The sequence below is a fragment of the Tiliqua scincoides genome, chromosome 2, assembly GCF_035046505.1.
Source record: "Tiliqua scincoides isolate rTilSci1 chromosome 2, rTilSci1.hap2, whole genome shotgun sequence".
NCBI classification, from domain to species: domain Eukaryota; kingdom Metazoa; phylum Chordata; class Lepidosauria; order Squamata; family Scincidae; genus Tiliqua; species Tiliqua scincoides.
The window spans coordinates 219143128-219169449 of NC_089822.1; the positions used below are offsets into that span (position 1 = coordinate 219143128).

Genomic DNA, 26322 nt, shown 5'->3' on the forward strand with positions numbered 1-26322 from the left:
ATATCTGGACGTTCAGAAGGCGTTCAACACGGTCCCTCACCAAAGGCTACTAAAAAAACTCCTCAGTCAGGGAATTAGAGGGCAGGTCCTCTCATTGACTGAGAACTGGTTGAAGACCAGGAAACAGAGAGTGGGTGACAATGGGCAATTTTCACAATGGAGAGAGGTGAAAAGCAGTGTGCCCCAAGGATCTGTCCTGGGACTGGTGCTTTTCAACCTCTTCATAAACGACGTGGAGACAGGACTGAGCAGTGAGGTTGCAAAGTTTGCGGACGACACCAAACTTTTCCGAGTGATGAAGACCAGAAGTGATTGTGAGGAGCTCCAGAAGGATCTCTCCAGACTGGAAAATGGGCAGCAAAATGGCAGATGCATTTCCATGTCAGTAAGTGTAAAGTCATGCACATTGGGACAAAAAATCAAAACTTCACATATAGGCTAATGGGTTCTGAGCTGTCTGTGACAGATCAGGAAAGAGATCTTGGGGTGGTGGTGGACAGGTCGATGAATGTGTCGACTCAATGCGCGGAGGCAGTGAAGAAGGTCAATTCTATGCCTGGGATCCTTAGAAAAGGTATTGAGAACAAAACGGCTAATATTATAATGCCGTTGTACAAATTGATGGTAAAGCCACACCTGGAGTATTGCGTCCAGTTCTAGTCGCCGCATCTCAAAAAAGACAAAGTGGAAATGGAAAAGGTGCAAAAGAGAGCAACTAAGATGATTACTGGGCTGGGGCACCTTCCTTATGAGGAAAGGCTACAGCGTTTGGGCCTCTTCAGCCTAGAAAAGAGACGACTGAGGGGGGACATGATTGAGACATACAAAATTATGCAGGGGATGGACAGAGTGGATCGATAGATGCTCTTTACACTCTCACATAACACCAGAACCAGGGGACATCCACTAAAATTGAGTGTTGGGAGAGTTAGAACAGACAAAAGAAAATATTTCTTTACTCAGTATGTGGTTGGTCTTTGGAACTCCTTGCCACAGGATGTGGTGATGGCGTCTGGCCTGGACGCATTTAAAAGGGGATTGGACAAGTTTCTGGAGGAAAAATCCATTATGGGGTACAAGCCATGATGTGTATGTGCAACCTCCTGATTTTAGAAATGGGCTATGTCAGAATGCCAGATGCAAGGGAGGGCACCAGGATGAGGTCTCTTATTGTCTGGTGTGCTCCCTGGGCATTTGGTGGGCCGCTGTGAGATACAGGAAGCTGGACTAGATGGGCCTATGGCCTGATCCAGTGGGGCCGTTCTTATGTTATGTTATATTTACCTCATCCTTGGGCTTCTCCCCTTTCCGTTCCTCCCTCAGCCTTTATTATTGCCTTCGCCAGCATTTTCTACATTTTAAAACTTCCTCTCCCCCCCCCCCCACTGCTCTTTTCCACCCCAGACAGCCCAGAACAAAGAAACAACAGGGGAGAATATCTGTAGATAGAGTTGCAAGAGAGTCAGAGGCTGGAGAAGGGGGAAGCCTGGAAATGCATGGCTCTCTGTAATATTGCATCCCAGTAGGATCAGTGTCAGGGCAGTACCACAAGGGTTACAATGCAATTCTGTGCATGCTTACTTAGGCGTTAACCTCAATGTATTCAACTGAACTTACTCCCTAGTAAGGGTGTGTGGGATTGCAGTCTCCTCCTTTGACTGAAATTGAACACTGGATGTTGTTGTAAGGTATATCACAGAGCAGCATTTGCACAATTGAATATGCACTATAATGGGACTTACTTCTGAGTAGACAGGCATAGGATTGGGTTCTCAGACTTGTAAAGCCAGGTGGGTCCTGATAGTGATATGCTTGAAATATAAGAAAAATTGAACTGGGTGAAAATTTGGTAGGGGTGAAACTGGTAGGGGTGAAAATCTTACTATTCTTTTTTTTGGTGGGGGTGAAAATCTTACGGATTTGTTTTTTGCGGGGGTGAAAATCTTACTGATTCTTTTTTTTGGTGGGGGTGAAAATCTTACAGATTCTTTTGGGGGGGGGATGTTATTGCAGGCAGGCTACAGAGAAAATTCATTTGGTGGAACAGGGCTAGCTTCCCCTTATTTAATTATTTGTTTTACTTTAATTTAATTTTTTATAATTATTTATTTTAATTTGCTTTATGATGGGTCCTGGACAGATTGTCATTCTAAAAAGTGGGTCCCAGTGCTAAAAGTTTGAGAACTGCTCCAATAAGGTGTTAGTAAGTTGACACCCTGGGGGGAGGTTACACCACTAGTGACCAAAATCATTAAAATCACAGTTTTTAAAAATAATACCATCATGTTATATATCAATCAATGTGTAATTTCATGCAGAATGCAGTGAAACAAACTGCACTGAAATATCTTTATTCTGTCAAAAGGTACAGCCAAAAAATCATTGGGGGTGGGGCGATGGCAGATCACCACACCCACCACCTGGAGTGTTGCCCCGCCCACTGCATGGGGGTGACGCGCTGGCCTCCCGCACCAGGTGACGCGAACCCTAGTGACGCCACTGCTGCCAAAGCATTAAGGATTACTAGTTACAGAAGCGATTACTGAATCACTTATATGCAGGCAGGAACACAATAATAACCCAAAAGTATCCCAATTATCTGTTTACTACTAATTATTTCATTTTGGAATTCTCAAGCTTTTTGTTCTTTTTTCTACCTTTCACCTCACTGCTCTTCCCTTGTGTGTTTTGTCTGTAAGCCAGATAGCAGGGCCTGAGTTTCATTTTCATTCATGTTCAGGTCCTGCCACCAGCACTGTACTGGACTGTTGTAAACCACTTCGGAAGTGGGGATGCCAACCTTCAAGGAATTTCCAGCATTAAATCATTGGGGGGGACGCCCAAGTATAGCTTTAGCTACATGGTTGGCTGCCATATTTGGAAGACATATCTGAACACGGGGGGGGGGGATGGCCTTTATTGGTCTAGCTACCAAAACAGACGGATAGCAGGTCTCCAAGATTTCAGGCAGGAGTCTTTTCTAGCCCTTTCTGAAGATGCCAGGGATTGAACCTGAGACCTTCTGCAGACAATGTGTTATATTACTGAGCTGCAGCCTCTCCAAACTTTTGTCTAAGAAGCATCTTTATTCTGCTTTTCAGGTCAAAGATAATGAAAATTAACATATTCAATAGGTGTGATATTTCCAACCAAAATGCATTTTCCAAACATTGTACCTGGACTTTTATGGGATTAAAAAGATTAAAGGAAAATGTGAGAACTAGGGACAGAAAATATGGAAAAAAAATTACATTTCTTGTGCAAAAGGTGACCATACAAAATGGACCCATGGAGCACATTTTAACCTTCCATTATTGAGAAGAAAAACTGTTAATGGAAATTGATTATTGAAGAATGTTTGGTAACAGATCAAGGAGTTCAGATAAACATACGGACAAGATACCATATTGGGTGCATACTGTAAAGGCAGTAATTTGAATCATTCAGTTCAGTAATTATCCATTTTTCATCTCATGGATGCAGATGTGAACCAAGGAGGAACCATAGCTCAGCTGAAGAGCAACTGCTCTGACTGCCTAATGTCCCAGGTAAAGTTCCAGATAGGGCAGAGAGAAATGTCCGTGTGAAACCTCAGACAGCCACTATCAGTCTGTATAAACAATATTGCATTAGGTGGACCGATTGGTCTGACTTAGTACATGACAGCTTCCTATGTTCCAGACTACACAGACACAATGTGGTTTTTATGAGGTTTCATTTCCAGTCTTGTTTTGCAAAAAATATTGAAGAGTAAACTGCATAAGCGTAACTATCAGAACATCAGAATGGGCCTGTCCACTGACCACTACTGTATTTCACATTATACCCAAGAAAATGCACCATGAGATATACAGTACTGGTATAATTTATGGAGAGAAGACCTGTGAGCTCCAGATCTATGGACTCTCTTTCTCTGTGTCAGATATTGTTATTGTACCAGGAGTGGCCAGTACAGCTTCTTTGAAGGAAGGCCAAAAGACCCTGCAAAGATGCTGTAATGGGATAACATTTTTCTCTCTCTAGACCTAATGAGAAAAATGAGCTTTACAAGAATGATTTCCCCTCTTTAACAGTGCAACAGTGACAAGTCTCTTTTTTTTCTTAATTCAGAAACATTTCTAATTCCCATTTCATTCACGCTGGGTTATTGATTTCAGCAACTTCACAAGTTAATGGTGGTTGGCAACCTTCAGTCTCGAAAGACTATGGTATAAGCCTACAGCACCCAGTATTCCCAGGCGGTCTCCCATCAAGTTAATGGGACTTAAGAAAAAGTTGTACAATATACAGAACAGATAGATCCCCTTGACAGACTAATATAAAATTTTCTCTCTCTCTCTCTCTCTCTCTCTCTCTCTCTCTCTCTCTCTCTGAATAAAACCTTTGTGTTTTCTATGCAGAATAGCAAAACCATAATAGAACATAGATAAATAGAACACAAACAAAACAAAACCACAAATATGACATAAGAGACCTTGTTTGTACAAAAGACTAGAACCTTGGGCACATAAGAAAGTTCTGAGTCCAACACATGCCACACTGTTGCAAAAACAGTTTAGGGTAGCTTGGAACTTTGCACAATCAAAATCCTATCAAAGGCTTTCAGAAGCAAGCTGCCAAAAACGTTTCAGAGTACTACTCAGGGATGAAATTTTTGGATACCTAGAATTATGAATCCTGAGACTGCACAGGTCATTTCAGCAACCACTTATACATCATACAATTTCAGCACAAAGCCCCATTCTCTGGCCAACCTTCCCATTTCACTGAGTGTTGAACAGCTCATGCAGGAAGTTATCTTCCTCTTCTTTCTAATATGTTTTAACATGTTTTCAAACAAGCATACTTCATCTTTTATCTTTCTTTCTTACAGCTAAAATAAAGAATGCTAAACCCCTTTATTCTTCCTTCCTATGACTTGCTTCCTGTATTCCTGACCTCCGCCCTCATCTGCCCTGCAAGATTTGTTTAACCATTCGGTTTTCACTGCAGCCACAAATGGAAAGAAGCAGCGTTCAAGGATAAGCAAGCGAAGGCATACTTCTTCCTTGTCCAGAGATGCTCTTAGCTCTGGCCCTACTCGGCTTCTCCAGGGTGTGCACCAGGTTGCTCCAGGCCACGGGGATCCCCCTCGACATCCCTGCCTCATGGCTTCTTCCCTTTCTCCTCCTTTAGCAAATCCAGCACCATGTACAGCTCAATCCAAACTAAGAGTTATGACAGCAGAGCCTCTGTTCTGCTATAGTAATGTCCAAACGATGGCATGCACAGGATGCCGCAGGTGGCCATTTTGGAACTGCTATTGCAATGGCAGCACTGTTGGTAACCCACTGCTGCTACTGGCTACCCCTGGGAACACAGAGAAGTTGCATGGGGCAAGGTTAGCTGGCATCCTTCAGTCTCGGAAGAATATGGTGTCACGCTCTGAATGGTGGTTCTGGAACAGAGTGTCCTCTCCAGAGTGCGAAGCCTGGGTAAAGTAGGTATGGAGGATAGGCTGTTACCCATGCAGCAAATCCCCCCTCTCCACATCGCTGGAATGGTCCAATGGAAAGGCAGAAGCCAATACGGTTGGTTCCAGCGGTGTCGCAGGAGTTGCCAGAACGTGACTGTGTCCAGCCATGAACTGCCTCAGGGACTCCGGCTACGGATTTTGTCTCGAGGTTGACTCCTGAAGCCTTTTCCATAACTGGATGTAGCCACAAGGCAGTGGAGGTTTGGGATCAGAGTTTTCCTTCTCTCAGATGAGCTGCCTTGCCAGGCTAAGGAGTCCCATCTACCCAGTGACTGTTTAGTCGCCTCTTAGGACAAGTACAGCCAAACTGAGGGCCTATTCTTATCCCCAGCAAGGATGGGGCAAGGATAGTGGGAGGAATGGGCTGGGAAAGGGAAGGGCAGGGAGGGTGTGGATGGGAGGCAGAACAGGGAAGGAGGGATAGAACTTGGCACCAAAATATCATAAGATCCTATCCTCAATCCCTCTCCTCTTCCATCTCCTTTGTTCTGAGCCAGCAAAATGACTAGTGCATATCTGACAAGACCCATTCAGGCAGTGAAAGAGGCTCGGCCCAGGGTAAGGAAATGAAAGTTCCCTTACCACAAAGAAACCTCTGCAACTGCTCCCCATCATAGGATACAAAACATGCTTCGTTGGGGCAGTTGCATTAATTGGGAGTTTAGTTGGGCCCTTAATATTCTCCGCTTCTCCTCTTAGTAGCTTCTCTTTCTTGCCACCCTTCCAGCAGCTTTGCTTCTTTTACCTCTTGCTGTGTGCATGGCTTCTCTCTCCCCCTCCCAAGTTATATCTTCTTCCTCTCCATCGCATTCTCTTTCTGCTACTTTGGCTTGCCAGACTGACCAGCTATACAGTCAAGACAGCCCAAAACTTGCACTGGATACAGCGCAAGCCCTCTGGCCTGCCTGTTCCACCGCAAGTTAGGATTGTGCTGCCCATCTTTTTATTTCTACATGCATCTCTTATTACAGAGAGATAAGAAACAAAGATGTGCAACTCTTTTTTTTTATTATTTAACCAAGTTATTGGCTGCTGTGACATGTGCAGCTGCAGGTGGGCAGGCAAATCCGTTCACAGGTGGACACCTGAGTACCTCCAAGCACACAGTTAATCTGTTCATTACCTTCTCTGGGATACACAGACATTTGACAAGCTGCTGATGCACATGGGCACTGGGACCACCTCGCAACAACTGGAGATGCTTGTTGGGTCAGGAGTCTCGCATGGATTTTATTTGAGAGTATGAGTTGAAGGGCAAAACACTTTTCCAGATGGAACTCAGCCCCCCTTCCTAACAGCACCCAGCCAAGGACTCAGCAAAATATTGGTACTCTACAGAGCTGTTTGGGAATGTCTGTAATTTTGTTACTGTTCTTTGCCATCGTTTGTTTTTAAACTGGGAGGGAACTTGAAAACCTGGAGGAAATCAGATTAGAGGACATAGAGATGGAAGATCTTGATCACTTTCTCTGCAATATGTGATTTTTAATCATTCACTTTGATTCTGTGACTCGTATTTACCAAGACTATTAATTACTTACACTGCCTAGACCGCAAGGCATTCAGGAACAGAATTGCATGTTTTTTGTAAAATTGCTGTCACCAGCTATGAGCTACATAGGGTAGTTCATATATCTAAATGAACAAAAATAAGTTTCCTTTATAATAATCAACATTTTTAACTGAATCTTTTCCTTTTTGCTAAAAATTCTTCCTTTGTAACATCCCATACCAGATATTTCCAAATGAAGTCTTGCCATTTGAGTACAGTGATGATTATTCCAAGATTTGGATACAAAGCTTCTGTGGATACAGGCTATGATAGCATTGGTCTAAGATTGCATCATATTGTTGACACATAATCGTAACCTCTTTCAACAAATTTGCAGCCGGATATAATTATTTCAGCCCCTTCTCAGTTTCTACTATGCATTATGCATTCTTTGTATTATGCATTTATTCTCTCTCCTTCTACACAACTCTAAAGAAATCATACTTTTCCAGAGGAAACAGAACATTGGTTAACCCTCCTAAATCCATCCCTGCCCTTAAAAAAATACTTCTAAACTAGCAGTTGTACAGATATTTCTCCAATATACCACTATGAATATTCAGTTGTAATTTTGCTCTCTTACGAACATCTATGATACCTCGTGCTACCTTCACTTAGGCGGTGATTGCAAAAAAAACAAACTATGAGAAATTTACCTTTCTAGTTCAGCAATTTTCTTATCTTTGTCATTCTTTTCATTCTCCACTTCCTTGAGGATTTCTAGAAGTCGATCAACTTCAGCTTGAGCTTTACCACATTCATCTCTGTAGTAGGCAGCCTCTTTGTCAAGCTGTTTCATCCTGTCTGCAAATTCGGGATTCATCCGTGCTTCCTCCTCAGCTTCATGAGCCTGTTAAATTTTTTTTTTTAGATCACCAGCATTTCAGATAGCTTGACTATACTATTTTGTAGTCCCAGGCTCCATATGGTGAAAGGATTTATGGGTATCCTGTTAGTTGGGAATTTTTTTTCCGATTTCTTTAATAGTGCATTGCAAAAAATATATCTTTCCAAGACTATTTGGGAAGAAAACCACAGTTCCCTGCTTTAGAACAGAAAATGCTACATTTTCCAAGTGCAAGGTTCTTACAATTATCCAGAAAAGTGGTACTGAGCTTATGCAAGCTAACATATAATACAGTTTCATTTAATAACTGCGCTGAACAATTTAATGCAAACTATTTACAGTATTTATTTATTTTAAGAAAGATGAGAATGATTTTAACTGACAGTTTACCCAAAATCCTTTTCTTTGCCTTTATATTTCATACTGCCAACCTGAAACATAAGAAGAAACAAGCCCCTTGGTGGAACAGCACAAATAAATATACCTGGCAAACACATGCATGGGTGGGTGGTCATTTCACAAACAAGGAAGAATGCAATGAACACAACAAAAAACAAAAGTGCAAAACCCAGTCCTGCTCCCATTAAAGCTAATGGCAAAGCCCCATTAACGTCAATGAGAGCATGAATGGGCCAAAGTGTTTAAAACATTAGACTGAAGTAATCACACACAGATGTAAACAAGAATGCACTGCAATGCTTAGCCTACCCCTTGTTTCCCATTATTCCTAATTGGCATCTTCAAAGAGCAGGCAGGGAGAAAACAAGTAGTTTAACCGCAGTGCACATTAAACACACATAATTCAGAGAGAACACTTTTTAAATGTACACAAATACATTTTAAAAGATTAAGGACACTCAGAAGAACTGCATGTCCTTCCGCTATCTAACAATGCAGAACAGATGCTGGCTTAATTTTTATACTAATATAGCTATTTTATTTTAATTTCAGGGAATAAACAAGCAAGTAATGAAACAATTGTAGGTTAAAATGAAACATGCATGTTTAGATTGAAAGGCGACATTAACATCTACTCCTAGAAGGTTGTTATTCTTTGCAATGATTTAATATTTTTTTTTCTTTTTTTTTCAATAAACCAGGAGTTTAAGTGAAACATTTTTTATCATGGAGAAATGTGCAAAAAATCATTAAGTAAAGAAAATGAACTAAAGGGTGTAGTTTTCTGCATGTAACATATCATTTAAGCATGAGGATAACAGAGAAAATAGTTCCATTTTCAGAGTAAGTGGATTCCTTATTCTAAAAAAAAAAATAAAAATAAAGGATAATTTCATATATGATGAATTTTCTACATGGACAGCAGTTCCATTAAAAAAATGTATCCAACTCACTTGTGCAACACAAATCGAAGGGAAACAAAGTTGTCAGTTGATCATGAGCAAGCTGTTTATAGCCTCTTTTCTACATGGAAGTGCTTTTCATACAGGAAATTCATCACGCCTTCATCAGCCCTATGAGGGCAGTATTTTCTCCACAAGTAAAACAATCATTATACCCAAAAGGCACAATCTACCTGGTTCCCAGTGTGCAACTACCATTCATTTTGGTGAGAGTTGCACAAGGTGCCAGCTAGTATGTGACAGTGTCCATAAAACTCAGTTCAGCTCTGTTAAATAAATGGGAAAAGTTACTTCAATGGTGTGTGAATGAGGATCCAAACACCCTCAAGTATTTTTCTTTTAATGTTCATTGTGGTTTGCACAATTTACTGTTACATCAGAAGCTGCTCCAAAGGTCCATCAAGATTTCATAGCGACTGAGAGAAAGCGGACAGTGAGAGGGCCTTAGAAAACCTAGTGCGCTACAGTGGTGTGCACAACTCTCAAGTTCCTACCAAAATCCTACAATGTCAAGTTCTATGTATGCATGAGGGACTCCATGATTTGTCATGGGTTAAAAGGGGACTTGTTTTCTTCCCATAACCAACCATAGAAAAACCCCATTATCTACACAAACACCCCTGTCCATGCACAACCACAAGGACTACAAATTTAAACCTTTCAGCCCTTTTACCAAACAACAAATTGCAGGATTCTTTGAAGAAAGTCATGATATTTAAACAGGCATAAGTCTAAAAATTCAGTGCAGATATGTCCTTAACATCATGGAGTTATGCAATAATTCCATCAAAGATAGCAGAATGAAGGGTCAAGACTTCGGCAATGAACTCATATAGCCTATCACAGTATTTTTCAAAATGAGGCGCTGTGATGCCCCAGCCTGAGGGCCCTGGCCTCTCACCCCTTAAGGGGCGGGGCAGCGAGGAGGTGGTGAGGCAGCAACGTGATCCCCAGGATCGCATCACTCAGGGGGCTTCAGGGGCTTGGCTGGACTTGCCAGATCCTCCTTTGCAGCCTCCCGGGGGTGCAGGGAGCCCTGCGTGAACTTCTGCAGGGTTCCCCGAAGCTTCAAAAGTGAAAGTGGAGCGACTGTGCCCTGGTTCCGCAAAACCGGAAGTGGAGAGCGATCGCTCCACTTTCACTTCTTAAGCTTCGAGGAGTCCTGCAGAAGGTCGCGCAGGGCTCCCCGCACCCTGGGACGCTGCAGGAGGCTTTGGTAAGTCCAGTCACACCCCTGCAGTCTCCTAAGCAACGCAATCCTGGGAATTGCGTCACTTCCTCCCCCCCGCCCCTGCAAGGACTTAGAGCGGCTCAAACTCTCCAAGAGTTTGAAAACCGCTGGCCTATCAGGATCTTCTGGCTATTTTTCTAGATAAGCTTCTAGATAAGCATTATTGTATACTGCTTTGCTGGCACACAATTTTTGTTAAGAAAGCTAGAGTTCTCATATTTCACATCTTACACTGAAGAAGTTGAGGATCAATGCCAAGTAATGATGATACACATCATTTTCTTTGGAAGGAAATAAATAAATAAATAAATATAAGAGACTGATAAAAATAGTATATGATGCATTTTATATGGTGATTATTGTTCTTTTTGTAGAAGAAAACAATTTAGATGGACAATACTGTACTGAACAAACTCAGTTCTTTAGCTAAGAAATAGCCACTTTTCCTGCTCAAACTTCCAAAATAGTACACAATTATATTCAACAGTATCAGCTGAGATTTGCCATAATGTTAAGGCCATTCAGCTAAAGTACACATACGTGGTCTCCACCAAGCTAGGGAGCAGACTAACAGTATTACCAATTTTCACGAGAAAACATGTTTAGTGAGAAAAGGGAACTTTTAGTCATCCCAAAATGTTGTCTAAGATATCCCCAAATCTTACCTTTTTCACATTGGTTTTCTCCTGTCCATTACAGTTTGTTTTTAAAAACAAGGTGGTTCACTGACTATGTTCAGCCAGCCTAAGCTTTCATGCTCACAGCAGAGACGCTCTTGGTCAGACGCTGGCAAGCTTGGACCTCCCTATTTTCCTAGGCCTTGTGTTTGCAATTGCTCTGACCAGTGAAAGCTTGCTTGTGAAAGCTGGCTTGTTAAACACACTCACCACTTCAGTCTTGCAGTACCTCAAAACACTAGGGGTACTAGGAATTAGGGGTACTAGGTGCTTGCTAGACTTTAATCGCTTGTACTGACAACATAATGCAGGGAATTGGGTTCACACACAAAAAGTAGAAAGGCATTGCTTGAACAGAAAGAGAGCCTTACATTATTTTAAGCCATTACTATAAAACAGCGGTCTCCAAATTGTGGACTGCTGGTCTATGGAAAACCCATCCCAAAAGCAAAAGGAGCTTACTGTTTTGTCCCTCATATCTTAGATCTCCCCAGAACCTCACACTAGGCAGCCATGTGCCCAGAAATCCAGGCACAAAGCCTGCTGCAGCAACGGGCAGCAGAAGCACCTGCCTAGCACAGGGTTCTAGGGAGATCAGAGATGGAGATATGAGGCTGCCCTGTGGAACGGTAAGCTCCATTCACATCAGGGAAGACTGTTCTCAGGCACTGATCTGGTCCGCGGGTCGGAGTTTGGTGCCCGCTACTATAAAACCTCATAAAGCCTGATTTACATGTTTACAGAAAGGTGAGCAAAACAGTGCAGTGGTTTTAAATAAAAAGTTTCCAGAAATGTCTGTACTGTATATGGAATAGGGCTTGAATTATTTAATATGCTCATGACTTAAAACCATTCTTTATCAAGTGCTGAACCTTTCAGTATTCCTAAAAAATGAAACTAATAAGCAGAAAATCGTAATTCACTAATGTCCACTGAGGCCTGGTTGGTTCACTGCAGCTGGTTTCTGAAAGCCTAGATTCCCTCAGATTTTGAAAATCATACTAGAAAATTTCTTCATGGGATTATATTTTTAATAACTATATATATATAACTCACACAGTAAATTCCCAGAGCTTAGTAGTTCATATTACTGAGGGAATCTATGGGCTCACACACATACATACAATACTGATCACACTTTCTGCAGTTGTCATGGACAAGGGAAAAAGCTCCAGACTAGCTAGATTTATTTTACTCAATTCACACTGATATTTCACCAAATGATCCCATACACAGGAGGGACCAAACAGAGGGGAAAAAATGACCAGTTCATATTTATGAACCCATCTTATGTTGCTGAATTATTTAAACAAAACATTGATGTTTTATTAAAATTTAATTAATATCCTTTTATATTTTAGTTCAGTGCTTCATATGGTATACAGTCTGTTTTAAAAAATAATTTTGTGTTGTGTGTTATACCCTATTTTGCAAGCTACAAGCAGCGTTATTTTTCTCTTTATCATACATATTTATATACACCAAAATTATGTAGCTGTGCTAAATATAAAGGAATTGAAAATGTGCTTTATTCAACAGCATGCAACAGCACCATTTACTCTACTGCCAAATGTATATACACATAAGACCAGTACACCTTCACTTAAAAGAGCCAAAATAACAATATAATGATTAGTAAACAAAGCACATGCAAGAAAATACTTTAATTAGATCCTTCAAATTGTATTGATCAATGTAAAAATCACCTCATTTTAAATGTTCAATTACAGTTATAAATTACTACCTGGGATTGTCTGGTGGTACTAATTTAAAATTGGCCTTGACTGTAATTTTGAACTTCTTTAGAGGTTGTGTGCTCATCATCCTTGTTCAAAAGGATACTAAAAGTTTTAATGTAGACCAAAAACAATTTGCGCATGTATTTCTTCAGGGCAAGTTTAGGAAAACACTTGGCTATACTCAAGATTAAAACAATAAATCCCAATGCAAAATAATCCTCAAACCAATGAAGTTGGAAGCTGTGGCAAAATTAGTTTCACATAGGAAGATAGCAGAATGACTACTCAGACGCTTAGTTCCATTCATTCACCAGGTTATGCTAAGAGTCCACTGAAGTCAATGGAATCAAAGGTTTACCTATAGAGGTAGACCATTATTTTTTTTCCTGAAAGTTGGGTACAAGAAATAAGTTCTTTCAGTTTTCCTCTCTAATATAAACAGTAAACCTGAAATGATTCAACAATAACAAACTAAGGGCACAAGTCTAACCAGGTCTACTCCGAAGAAAGTCTTATTTTGTTCAATGGGGCTTACTCTCAGGAAAGTGTGGTTAGGATTGCAGCCTTCACCTTTTCCCATCTACCTGGGGAAAGGAGAGAAGCACCTGCATGTTCCTACCATACATAATCTTGAAATGCCATCAGCTGAAGGAAGGCTGCTTTTTCAGGAAGGAGCCCAGGGCCCAATCCTATCCAATTTCCCAGTGCTGATACAGTCATGCCAATGTGGTGTGCACTGCATTCTGTAGTGGGAGGCGGGAGTCACAGAGACTTCCTCAAGGTAAGGGAACATTTGTTCCTTTACCTTTGGGCTGCCTTGCAGCTGCTGGAAAGTTGGATAGGATTAAGCCCCCAGTCCCTTACCATCATATAACTCCTTCTTCCAATATATGTGATATACTGAAGACAGCCTTTCAGCAGCTCTGAGTAAGTTCCTTCCCATTTTGTCACCTTTAGGAGAGGTACAAGAACATTCATAGACTGAAATCTCCTAACACTGTTTGCTTGTAGTGTGTGTGTTTTGATAGAAGGTCAATAGGTTGCCATTTTGGTTATCAAAATATTGGCATTTAATTTTTTAATATGGAAATGATGATGAAAACTGCTACAGAAACCAGTTCTTTGTTCTGTGGATACTTTATTATGATATATCTGATGTCCAGTATTTGTGCATACTGTACTAAGAAAGCGTAATTCTGACTAAACTGTAGAGGAAGTGTTGGGAACATGTAATTTCAGTGTGGATATTCAATCTGATTGCTGTTTTGATCTATTCTTTTGAAAATTCTTAACTCAACAAAATTGAAAACTATCATTAGAATCTGATGAATAGCAATTAGCTGAATTTCTGGTAAATCTAACTTTCTTGGATTGTATTCAAATATTTCCTTCTTGATAGGACTCCTTAGTACAAATTAAGCTCTTTCTGTATGGTAGAAAACCATTGGCTTTCCAATATTTTTATTATGGAAAGAAAAATCTGTACAATTATAGCATAAGAAAATTGCACAGAAGAAGGAAAGAACATGGCAGAATATACTACAAAACCTGACCAAAACAGGGGATCATATTTACTGTTTTTGTTTAGCTCTAGCAGCTGTCTATGCCAAATTACCAAACTGGGTTTTATGCTTGGAAGAATTTAAATGCCACTTTGAGGTCTAACATTAGGTGATGCTATAATAAGTATGGATATGCTCTTTGCTCCCCTAGATTAAACAATGCTACACTGGCTTCAATCCATAGCCATATAAACTAAAATACTTGGACTAAAATCAGTATAGTGCTTTTGGCTTAAATTGACAGAAACACAACTACCATAACTGAATTAGGATATTGGATCAGGATGTGAATCTCAAGAAAACATTAAGGCCAGTTCACATAAAGCCTTAACATATAAGGAGCCTTAACATTCATCAGGAGGTGGGAGTGACCCTTGTATTTGCACATTCTCCCTCACTGCATGCAGAATATTTAATATAAATTTATATGCAAATAGCTTGTGCTCACCCAATTCTTCAACCACAAAAAAGGAGACATTTACACATGTCAGTTCTGGTTTGCATTACTGGTTGTGGGGGAGGGGGAGGGGGTTAGTATCTAGGGACAATTTGGATCCTGACGTTCACTCCCATACAGTGATGTCGCTAGAGGAATGCAGGCCACACCAGGCAATGCGCACAGTGGTGTGTGTGTGTGTGTGTGTGACCCCACTACTGGATAAAAATTTTAAAATATTGGTATTTTCGAATAATGCCATCATGTTATATATCATTTGACGTGTGATTTCATGCAGAATTCAATGTTGAAATATCTCTATTCTGTCAAAAGTTATAACCAAAAAACCAGCAGGGGCGGGGCAATGGTGCATCACTGTGCCCACCACCTAGGGCATTGCCCCACCTACTGCATGGGAGGAGTCCATCAAGGGGGTGCCAAGCTGGCCTCCTGCACTGGGTGACACAAATCCTAGTGATGCCACTGGTCCCATACCTTGTTACCTGTACAATCTATTTGCCAAAACCATGTATGAAAACCAAGTCTAACTCTTAGACTTGGTATAGTAACTACAAGTAAATTATATGTATTATGAAAACTTAGAAAGATTCTGCATATCAAATATGCAGAAGTGAACACTGTTTCACATGGATTAAATCCATATAAAAATATACCTGACTATAATTCAGTACATGCTTGTAAATTCAGTGGCTATATAAACATTCAGGTTGATAGTGGGAAGGGGCTCTGGGAAAGTGTCAGAGCAAATGCTCTGAATACAGAAATTCCCAGATTCAGTCCCTGGCATCTCCAACCAGGGTAAAGAAAAATTCTTGCCCAGAAGTTTGAAAGCTGCTGTCAGTCTATGTTGATAATAGTGACCTAAATGGGTCAATGGGCTGTTACAGTAGAAGACAACTTCTTATGAAAGGGTTGGATATGGGAGGTTCATTCTGAATCACCAGAAACAAGCCCATCCCATCTGTCATTCATCCAAAGTCATGTTGCTGCAAATTTACTAGTTTTGGTGAGAACACAAAATGCTTTGTTGATAATAAGGTTAAAGAGGGTGTAGTCCTATCAAATGAACAGAACTTATCCACCAAATCTGTATGGCAAAATGGGAATCAAATTAAGTTTTTTATGAAGACTTAAGACCTAAGCTATTTACTAGCATTTGTAATTACAGGATAATTTTCAATAAATTAATGTGGTATGTTTTATGACATCTTTTCTTTCCTTGCTAGACATTAAATTTTTATTATAGTAGAAATTGCTCAAATACAAAGAGGAGGAATGATGTCTCAGTACATAACACACATTTTGCTTGGAGATGTATCACACCTTTAAATAGCTATTACAGAATGTTAATGGAATATACTGTAATTTGAAAAGAAAGTTACTGGAATATAGTTGTATTATTATTATTGCTTTAAAGGGATACATACAGTAGTAATGTATATCTGTCACTAAAAGTATGAAAACAGGTTTCTTTTATATATCTATAAATGTGTCTCCTAGTTCCTCAAATTAAACATAATAATCAGGAAAAAAATTCTCATGTTTACTGTAGGCGTATATGTGCTGAATGATTTATGTTGAGTGTTCATTCTTTTATTATGCATCTGATGTAGCCCATGAAAGCTTATGCCACAATAAAATATGTGAGTTTTTAGGTGCCAGGAGGCTCTTTTTGCATTGTTAAATCCTTGTAATAAAAAGACTGGCCTGGATCCAAATACCCACAAGCAGGAAGATAAATGTGTTGGTTATGTTCTATGAACTCCTGCTCAAGTGCTAATGGAACACTACCCCAGTGCAGTAACTCAAGGGTACCTTATGAGTAATATCGTGAACAGGGTACAGCATATAGGCTGCAGCATATAAATTCTAGTACGGCATAACATGTTTTGGAAAATTCTTGTGCAAGAGCTTGTGTGAATGGAAGAAATACCTAAGAATTCCTACTTGCGATATTTTGACCAACATTCCAAAGACTAGTTTTAATTTGAAGGATTCAATAAAGTACTCAACGAGCATACCATAAAAGCAACAAAGTCTGATATCTGCATGCTTTCTTATATTAAGTAGTTGAGGACCTGAAGGCACTTCAAATTTAAAAGCAAATTTCATTAAGCAGATTCCTAAAAAAAACACAACCAAACCCCATTCTACATCTTTTTTAAAAATCGCCTTTAAGTCCGCAAAGCTCACTTATTTTGACATAACGCAAATGAGGTAATCATAGTTCTGCAAAGCTCCACAGAGAAAGAGCACAACATGGTGGTGGGTCAATGGATCCTCATGCTTTCATATGTTACAGCGGACACTTTCTGAAATGACTTACTGGATTGTACATCTGATTGAACAACTGTTCGGCTTGCTACATTGCAAAGTTGGGAAGGAATGAAGCAAAGACAGGAAAAGAAGGAAAGATCCAGGAAAACAGTATTAGCTCAGCAAATCCAGCACATTTACACAAAAGAACTTGGAATTAAAAAAAGAAAAAAAAGAAGTAGAAATTTAAGTTTCTAAACATTCCTTAGTGAAAGTGAGAGGCACTGGGGAAAAATAAATGTTGACTTTGGCTCCTATAAAAGAATAGCTGGAGTAAGAAATCTAAGGTTTGCGTTACTTTCCCTTTCTCAAGTGAAATAACCCATGAAATACAGAAAGCTGTCCACTTCTGATGATACATTAAGTGCTGGTCTCCAACAATGAATCACTAAAAGTGCTTTTGGCCAAGGTTGCAATTTGTCACCAAAGCTTCAAAGATGGTAATAATAAAAGATTAATTAAACTTTATCATTAAATTTATGGCCTTCCTTTCATATTAACACAAAACTGCATTTCAGTTTTATTTGAATTCTGCACAGTACAGCTTGGCAAACAGTAGTGAGGAAACCCAAGCCATGCTGAACAAAAGAAAGAATTCTGAAGTGCAATAGACTATCAGGGAAGCAAAACAAATCTGCAGCAAGCTACAAACCATTATTCCAGAGCAGCCTCACTGAAGGACTCCTAACCTGTGGAAGTCATCTAGGACAACTCCAGCATGAATGGGTCAGACAACATGCCTGTGATTGCAAATCCACAACCCACTAAGGGAATTTTCAGAGACCAATTCCAGAACAAGTGGATTACAGATCACAGGCATTAAAAGGAAATTCCTATTGCTCCTTCTTAATTAGGGATGGAAATATATATATAATGAGCAATCACAAGAGTATTGGCAAAACAATGCTAGAAAACATTTTCTGGTAGCGTGCTTATGTATTTTGAATCATAATCTTTGTTTTATTAGGCCAGGTTCCAAAGAGTTCTATACACGTGCCCAAATGCTTTCACAGCTGCAGTGAGGCTGTCCAGATTCCTCTTTCTGACTGCAGCTCCTAGAACTGTATTTGTGCTTCAGGGGGTCACAGTCACCTTCCAGAGCAGTGAGAAGGGGAGCCCCTTAGAAACCCATGAAGCTCTGCCCATGACACTTTGGATAGAAGCAGAAATAATTATCATGTGCTAGTAAACTGTATAGCTGTGCCGTAATTAACTTCCAGAGTAAATGAGAAACATACAGGCAAATTAAGCACCTGTCTAATTTGAGCAGCAAGGCAAAAAGGCAAGAGCACTCATACCTGCCCTCCCCCAAAATCTAAGCTCCCAAATCAAGTACAGAAATAAAACAAATAATAGCTCTCCAAATAAACAGTTAAGAATCCCAAAGAAAACCAAAACAAAGACACACAGAACTAGTTAAGAAGATAGCAAGCCAGAAAGGGAGAAGGCACTTTTCAGTGTGTTGTATAGAGCGCCATATGTGTGACCATCTGCTTGTAGAGCAGTTGTGGGTGGATCTTGGAAGAATGAGTTCCTGGTTCCCAGGGAAGAAGCTCATTCCTCTGAAGCCAAGGCACTGGATCTGGAAAAGTTAAGGGGTATGTGAGGAAGACATCCCATAACATGACAAAGATGTCTCCTTCCCTGGCTGGCAACTCTGCTGCTGTCACAGACAATGAGAGTCTCAGGGAAGGAGGATATCAGTCTGAAGAAGAGGGAAATGATCCTTTAGAAGGGACCCATTCCTTGGATGAAATCAAATCCTCTCATACCAAGGATAGCCTTCCAGAGGTGGGAGCTGGGCAGTTCCTAGTATTTGGTCATTCATTCATTAGGACCATAGTGAGAAAGGTTTCTGATGGGCATGTAGATCACATGGCAACTGCTGGGTGTAAAGTTTGGGTATGTCATGTACTGTCTAGATAGGTTGGTAGACAGTGCTAGGGAGGGGGCACCAATTGTGGTACACATCAGCTCCAATGGCATTGGGAAATGTAATTAGTCAGTTCTGGAAGCCAAATTTAGGCAGGATGCTAGGCAGGATGATAAAGGTAAGGACTTTCAGGGTAGCATTTTTGGGAATGCAACCTGTTCCATGTACAGGTGATGGGTCTTGATATGTGAATGAGACTATGGAGTTGGGAGGAGATGTTTGGGTTATTAGGCACTAGAAAACATTTTGGGAGAAGTCAAGTTTGTACAAAAGGGACAGGCTTCGCTTAAAGTGAAATGGAACCGACTAGATCACTGGCACTTAACATAGAAAAAGTGGCAGAAGAGTTTTCAAACTGACCCCTGATGGAAAACTGATCTAGTATGACAACTGATCAGCTGACCACCATTTCAAACAGCAGCTGAGTGCCAACTCACACCCCAATTCTGCTGCTTCCAAACAATACCCCAGAACAAGACAGTGCTCTCTCTCTCTCTCTCTCTCTCTCTCTCTCTCTCTCACACACACACACACACACACACACACACACACACACACACACACACACACACAACACACACACACAACTCACCCCCCTTTTGTTTCTTTATTGGAGTTCTGGTTAAATTTCCCCCACTCAGCCAGGTGGCAAAAGAATGGGGGTGGGAACCCCATTGTGATGGTGCCGAACTCTTTCCATTTCCTCAAGCTCTGCTGTCACAATTTTTGGTTGTCTACTGTTTCTTTTTCTCTTTTTGCTCCTCCATGGTCTTTCTTCGTAAGGGAGGTTCCCTAGCCCAGTAATCATTTTGGTCACTCTCTTCTGCACCTTTTCCATTTCCACTATATCCTTTTTGAGATTTGGCAACCAGAACTGGGCGCAATACTCCAGGTGTAGCCTTACCACTGATTTGTACAATCGTATAATAATAGTATTCTCAATACATTTTCTAATTATCCTAAGCATGGAATTGGCCTTCTTCACTGCCACTGCGCATTGGATCAACACTTTCATCGAGCTGTCCCCAAGGTCTCTCTCCAGATCTGTCACAGACAGCTCAAAACTCATTAGCCTATATGTGAAGTTTTGATTTGTGCATTACTTTACACTTACACTGAAACGCACCTGCCATTTTGCTGCCCATTCTCCCAGTTTGGAGAGATCCTTCTGGAGCTCTTCACAATTTCTTCTGGTCTTCACCACTCGGAAAAGTTTAGCATGGTTCGCAAACTTGGCCACCTCACTGCTTATACCTATCTCCAGGTCATTTATGAACAGGATGAAAAGCACCAGACCCAGGAAGATCCTTGGAGCATACTGCTTTTCACCTTTCTCCATTGTGAAAATTACCCATTGACATCCACTCTCTGTTTCCAGATCCTGAACAAGTTCCCAATCCATGAGAGGTCCTGCCCTCTTATTCCCTGATTGTGGAGTTTTGTCAGCAGCCTTTGGTAAGGGACCATGTCAAACGCCTTCTAAAAATCCAGATATATAATATCCATGGGTTTGCCTGCATCCACATGCCTGCTGACCTTTCCAAAAAAATTCTAAAAGGTTCGTGAAGCAAGACTAACCCTTACAGAAGTCATGCTGATTCTTCTTCAGCAAGTCTTGTTCATCTATGGGCACAAGGCCTAACTGGAAAGCACTGACATAAGGACAATGAAGCTCTGAGGTATGGGAACAAACATTCTCTTACTTTAAGGAGGCCTCCATGAGTTACACCCAACTGCAGGATGCAGCACATGTCCCATTGGAACCGCTATACCAGTGCTGGAAAGTACTGACATAAGGAGTTAGGATTGCGCCCTATGTGTTTTAAGATTTTATCTTTGATGAGGCATTCCACCATCTTACCTGGAATAGATGTCAGGCTGACTGGCCTATAGTTTCCCAGGTCCCCTTTCTTTTTTTAAAGGTTGGTGTGACATTTCCTCTCGTCCAATCCTATAGTACCATGGCCATTTTAATGGACAAGTTGCATATTTTAGTCAAGAGATCAGCAACTTCATTCTTCAGTTCCTTAATAACTCTTGGGTGGATGCCATCTGGGCCTGATGACTTATTGATCTTCAGTAAGTCAATTAGGTCTAAAAATTAGGTCTAAAAAATCTTCTCTTTTAATCTCTGTCTGACTAAGGGCACAATCTTAACCAACTTTCCCACACTGACATAGCTATGCCAATGTGGCATGCACTGCGTCCTACAGTGGGGAGATAGTCAAGGGAGCTTACTCAAGGTAAGGGCATATTTGTTCTCTCACCTTGGGGCTGCACTGTGGCTAGGTCAGTGCTGGAAAATTGGTTAGGATTGCACCCTTAATTCCTTAGGCTGTTCAGACAGCAGTATCTGCCCAAGGTCTTCTGCTGTGAAGACAGATGAACTCATTTAATTTCTCTTCCATTTCCATGTTTGAGGCTTTTATCTCCCCTTTCCCTCCCTCACTGTCCAGAGGGCCAACCACATCTCTGGCAGGTTTCTTGCTTCTAACATATTTGAAGAAGATTTTATTATTCCCCTTTATGTTGCTGGCTATATGCTACTCAAAAGTATTTCTTGGCCTCCCTCCTGTATCATCTTCTTACATTTTGTTTGCCTTTATGTTTATGTTCCTTTTTATTCTCCTCATTAGAGCAAGACTTGCATTTATGGAAGAAAACTTCCTTGCCTTGAACAGCCTTTTCAAGAAATTTGAAAGAAATGTGCTCATTAGACATGCTGACACACTCCGGGTTGAGCCCTTCTTCCTTTGCGGTATACACTTCCACTGGGCCTCTATTACCATTGTTCCCCAACGGCTCAGTAACATTTACATCTGTAACCAGGTCCTCAGTACCACACAATGTTAAATCCAGACTCACATGTGCTTTGGTGGGTTCCATGACTAGCTGCTCTACGGCACAGCCATTTAGCATGTCACATAGAAACATTTGACCTTAAAAGAGAGAACTTCTTAAAAATGAGAGGACTGATGAAAAGGAAGATGAAAGGGAAAGCGAAAAGGTCGGAGCCTTCCAAAAAGCACGGAGATTATTTAAAACGATACTAACAGAAGCTCAGCTAGAATGCCTGGTGTCTAAGTAGGAATAGTGCCACCAGGTCCAGGAGGATGCTAGCATGGTTTATGAATGGAATCAAAGCAGCTATAAAAGCAGGCCTGCCCCGAGCCCAAGGGCAACTGCAAGCAGTCTGCCCTCTCACCAAACCCCTGTCAAATAAGAGGAGATGAGAGGGATGTGAGTCCCCTTCCCTTCAGGACAGCAGCAGCCCCCTTCCCCCTCCAGCAGTGTCAAAGAGAGAAAGGTGAAGGTGCTACAGGTGCCTCATCACCTCTTCCTCACTCTCTCTGCCAATTCAGCTTCAGCTGAGTGATTAGAGAGAGGTGAGGCAAGATTACCACATCTTCCCTCAACACTGGGCCTTTTTTAAAATGAAAGGGATGAGCAGAGCATACTGGGCTCTTTCGGTTCATTTTTGAAAAAAAAAGTCAAGTGGGCAGAGAGAGCAAGGAAAAGGAAACAGTGGCATCCAAGGCTGCTCTCTCAATCCTTGCTCACTCTTTGCAAGAGAGAAGAGGATCAAAGAACCAACTGGAGGGGGGTTGGAAGAGGGAGGCTCCCATCTGCTTGCCACTCCCCTCCAAGGCACTGCTTGACGTGACCCACTTGGGTCATGTAATCTGTGGGTCAGCCATGGATAAGACTGCTTACTTCAGAAAATGGAACTCTTGCCCATATGAGCAGAGCAAAAAGGAACGTAAACTCAGGCAAAAGAAATGTGAGCTGACAATAAGGCAAGTGAAAAAAGATGGAGCACATGGCTAAAAACAGCAACGCAAACTGTAAAAACTTCTTTAAATACATTAAATGCAGGAAATCTGCCAGGAAAGCAGTTGGACCATTAGATAATGAGGGAATAAAAAGGAAGCAAATGAAAGTTGCAGAGAAGCAGAATGTATTCTTTATGTCTGTCTTCAGCACAGAAGATGTACGGAAGACACCCCAGCCTGAACTGACTGTCACAGGGAGGAAGAACTAAGTCAAACAGAAGTGACAAGGTATGAAGTCTTGGAGTCATGGTGGACAGCACAATGAAAACATGAGCCCAGTGTGTGGCCACTGTAAAGAAGGCAAATTCCATGCCAGGGTTAATTAGGAAAGAGATTGAGAAGAAGACTGCTCGTATTATTGTGCCCCTTTCCAAGTCTATTGTGTGCCCCTATTTGAAATACTGCATACAGTAATGGTTGCCATACCTCAAGAAGGACATTGAAAAACTGGAAAAGAGGATAATCACTGAAGCATCTTCATTACGAGTAAAGGCTACAATGTTTGAGGCTTTTAGCCTGAAAAGGGTGGTGGAATGTGATTGAGACAGATAAAATTATGTGGGGTGTGGAGAGACCAGACATGGAAAAGTTTTGCTCCCTCTAAGAAAATACTAAATGGGTGTTATAACCCAGTCTTATGACCCAGTCCTAACAGGGCCTTATGCTGCATGAACCAGCCTTCTGGCAGTGTAAGGTTCTTTACAGTTGTCACAAACATGCCATTCAACTCAGACTGGCCGCCACCGCAAGTGAAAAGTGACAGAGAAGGAGTCCCACACTGGTAAGTCAACACAAGGGGGTGAAGGGAGACGGCAGTAGGGCATAATGGAGCAGGGAGGAGGAGGAGCAGAGTGGAGACTAACAGCCCAATCCCGAGCTGCCCGGGGCACGCGGCTGTAGTGGCACCGAGAGTGGCTGCTGCCACATCCTGCGCGCCTCGGGCAGCCGTGGGTGGCACCTCGGGAGAAGGGGACTTTTGTAGGGTAAAGGAAGCAGCCCTGCAATGGGGCTACTCGTTTCACTGCCGACCAAAAGGTCGGCGGTGAGAGAAGAGCGTTCATGTTGGGAGGTAATGCTTTGGATTCGGTGGAGCAGAGCCCCACCAGACCCGCCTCCCTGCCTCTCCACTCCCACCTCCCAGCATGCCTCCCGTCCACCCTTGTCCCTCCTCCCCATCATGCCTCCTCCCCGCCCTCTCTCTGCCCTCCGCCAGCCTTCCCCTCCCTGTCATGCCTCTTCCTTGCCTCCCCCCCCACTTTCCTGTCTGTGGCTCGGCGGTTCGTGAGACCACCAAGCAGCGGAGGCCATGTGCCTGCCGGGTGCTAGCCCAGGGCCAGCCAAATGGGCTAGCACGGGCACTAAACCTCACAACATGCCTTACGGCATGTTTGCAAAAGTGCTGAGCTCAGGACTGGGCTCTAAGGTGGGAAGGAGGGTGGAACAAGGCTAGGAAGGGGGCAGTATTGGTGGTGGCAGCACCAACTATATCCTATCTCCCTTTCCAGCTTTGATCTGCCTTCCCCGTTCCACTCAGACTTGTGCAAACTATATAGTTGGCACAAGTCAAGTAAACCCAGCAGAGAAGCAAGGGCTTACCCTCACGCAAGCGAAAAAATGTTCCATTACTCCAATGAAGCCTTCACAGTCCAAAACTCCCCACCAGGATACAGCACACACCTTGTTGGTGAGGCTGCATTGCCATACACAAGAAGTAAGGTAAGATTGGGCTGTTAAGATGGACAAAGGAGGTAATACTTCACACAGTGCATGATTAGTCTGTGGAATTTGTTGCCAATGATGTGGCAGTGGCCACTAGCTTAGACAGCTTTAAGGCTCATGGCAAACAGCTAGCTCTATCAATGGCCACTAAGCATCAGGACTATGCTATACCTCTGAGTTCAGCACTACCTTAGTATATCAGTAGCAACAGAGCAATAGCAGGACAGAAAAATGTCTTCCCTTCTGTTTGTGGGATTCCCAGAGGCCACTGATGGGCCACTATGGGTAAAGGATGCTGGATTAGTTGAGTCTGATCCAGCAAGGCTTTTCTTAAATGCTTATGTTCACTTAGGTTTTCTCTCTCTTAAATGTAGATTTTTTCAACATGCAAGATATACTATGTTGTAATAAAATTGTTCATGTGCTTTGGTTTTTAGTTTAATTGTTTCATTCTCTTTTATTGTTTATTTTTTTCCATGTAAAGTGATAACTGATGTATAATTGCTACACCAAAAAGTAGTGAGGCATGATGAAACCAGAAAGAGTTGGAATTTTGATGAAGCGGGCCCCCTCTTTTTGTCCACTTGCCTAGCTCAAAATCATCAACACAAAAACTAGGAGAAAATAAAAGAAAGAGTCAAGAAAAATTATTCAATTCCTAAAAATTAAGTTCTGGCACAATGTATGATGCCATCATCATAGTACTTCTTACTAATAGCCCAAGGGAACAAAACTATACATGTTGCTTTAAAATTATAATACAAATTAATAAAACTAAATGCAAATAAAGAGTTACAATTCATGCTAAACAAGAAAACAAGGCTCTAGCTTTCATGTCACTTATCTAAAAGATGGGTGACTAATATGAATCTGAATTGCTGTGTGTGGCGATATCAAGATTATAGTTGTACAGAGATAGGTGACAAATCCATTTACCAAATCACCATTCTCACAGATGTTTGTCCTCTATGAATACAACAGGTCCCTCAGGGATCCCACATTAGGCTGAATTTTGTAAACATAAAAATACCATAAGAAGTTTGATGCTTACAGACATTCTTATTTTTAAAAATAGTCAAATTTCTTCATTTGCAGGTACGATTTGGAATGATACGTTACATGCAGCTTTCAAAAGCATGTTTTCAAAATGATGCATTTTAAAAAATGTGCTTTTGAAGTTTCATTTGGAATTTTAACAAATATTTCAGCTCGATCATTTCTACTATTTCTTGTTCCCTCACTAATGTGGAAGGCAAGTTTTCAGAACTATATATAAGAATGAGACATATTATTTTTTTGGCACATTAATTCACAACCAATGCATGAAAGACAGCTTTGATGTGCAACCATTATCTCACAAAACAATTTTCACTTAAATCATGTTACTGCACAAAATGTAGATTAAAAATTACTGATTTGAATCAATAACCATTGTAACAAACTATGGTGCTGTTCAACTAGCCACATCTATGTTGTAACTTTTTTCCCAGTGTGGTCTTCCTTATAAAACAGGGAATTACAAGTATTAAGTATTACAAGTTTTAAGTATTACAAGCTGCCCTCATTATCTGTGGATGTTC

The 26322-nt window shown here is 41.3% G+C and overlaps 1 protein-coding gene across 1 annotated transcript in view; it reads right to left on the minus strand.

Annotated features, from left to right (window-relative positions):
* ERC2 (ELKS/RAB6-interacting/CAST family member 2) overlaps nt 1-26322 on the minus strand; it is a 501410-nt gene that overhangs the window by 204608 nt on the left and 270480 nt on the right. Inside the window, exons 12-14 of the mRNA XM_066612969.1 lie at nt 17268-17303; nt 8623-8652; nt 7724-7917 (exon numbers count right to left, since the gene is read on the minus strand). Coding sequence (XP_066469066.1) covers nt 7724-7917; nt 8623-8652; nt 17268-17303 — 260 coding nt within the window. The remainder of the gene's footprint in view (nt 1-7723; nt 7918-8622; nt 8653-17267; nt 17304-26322) is intronic.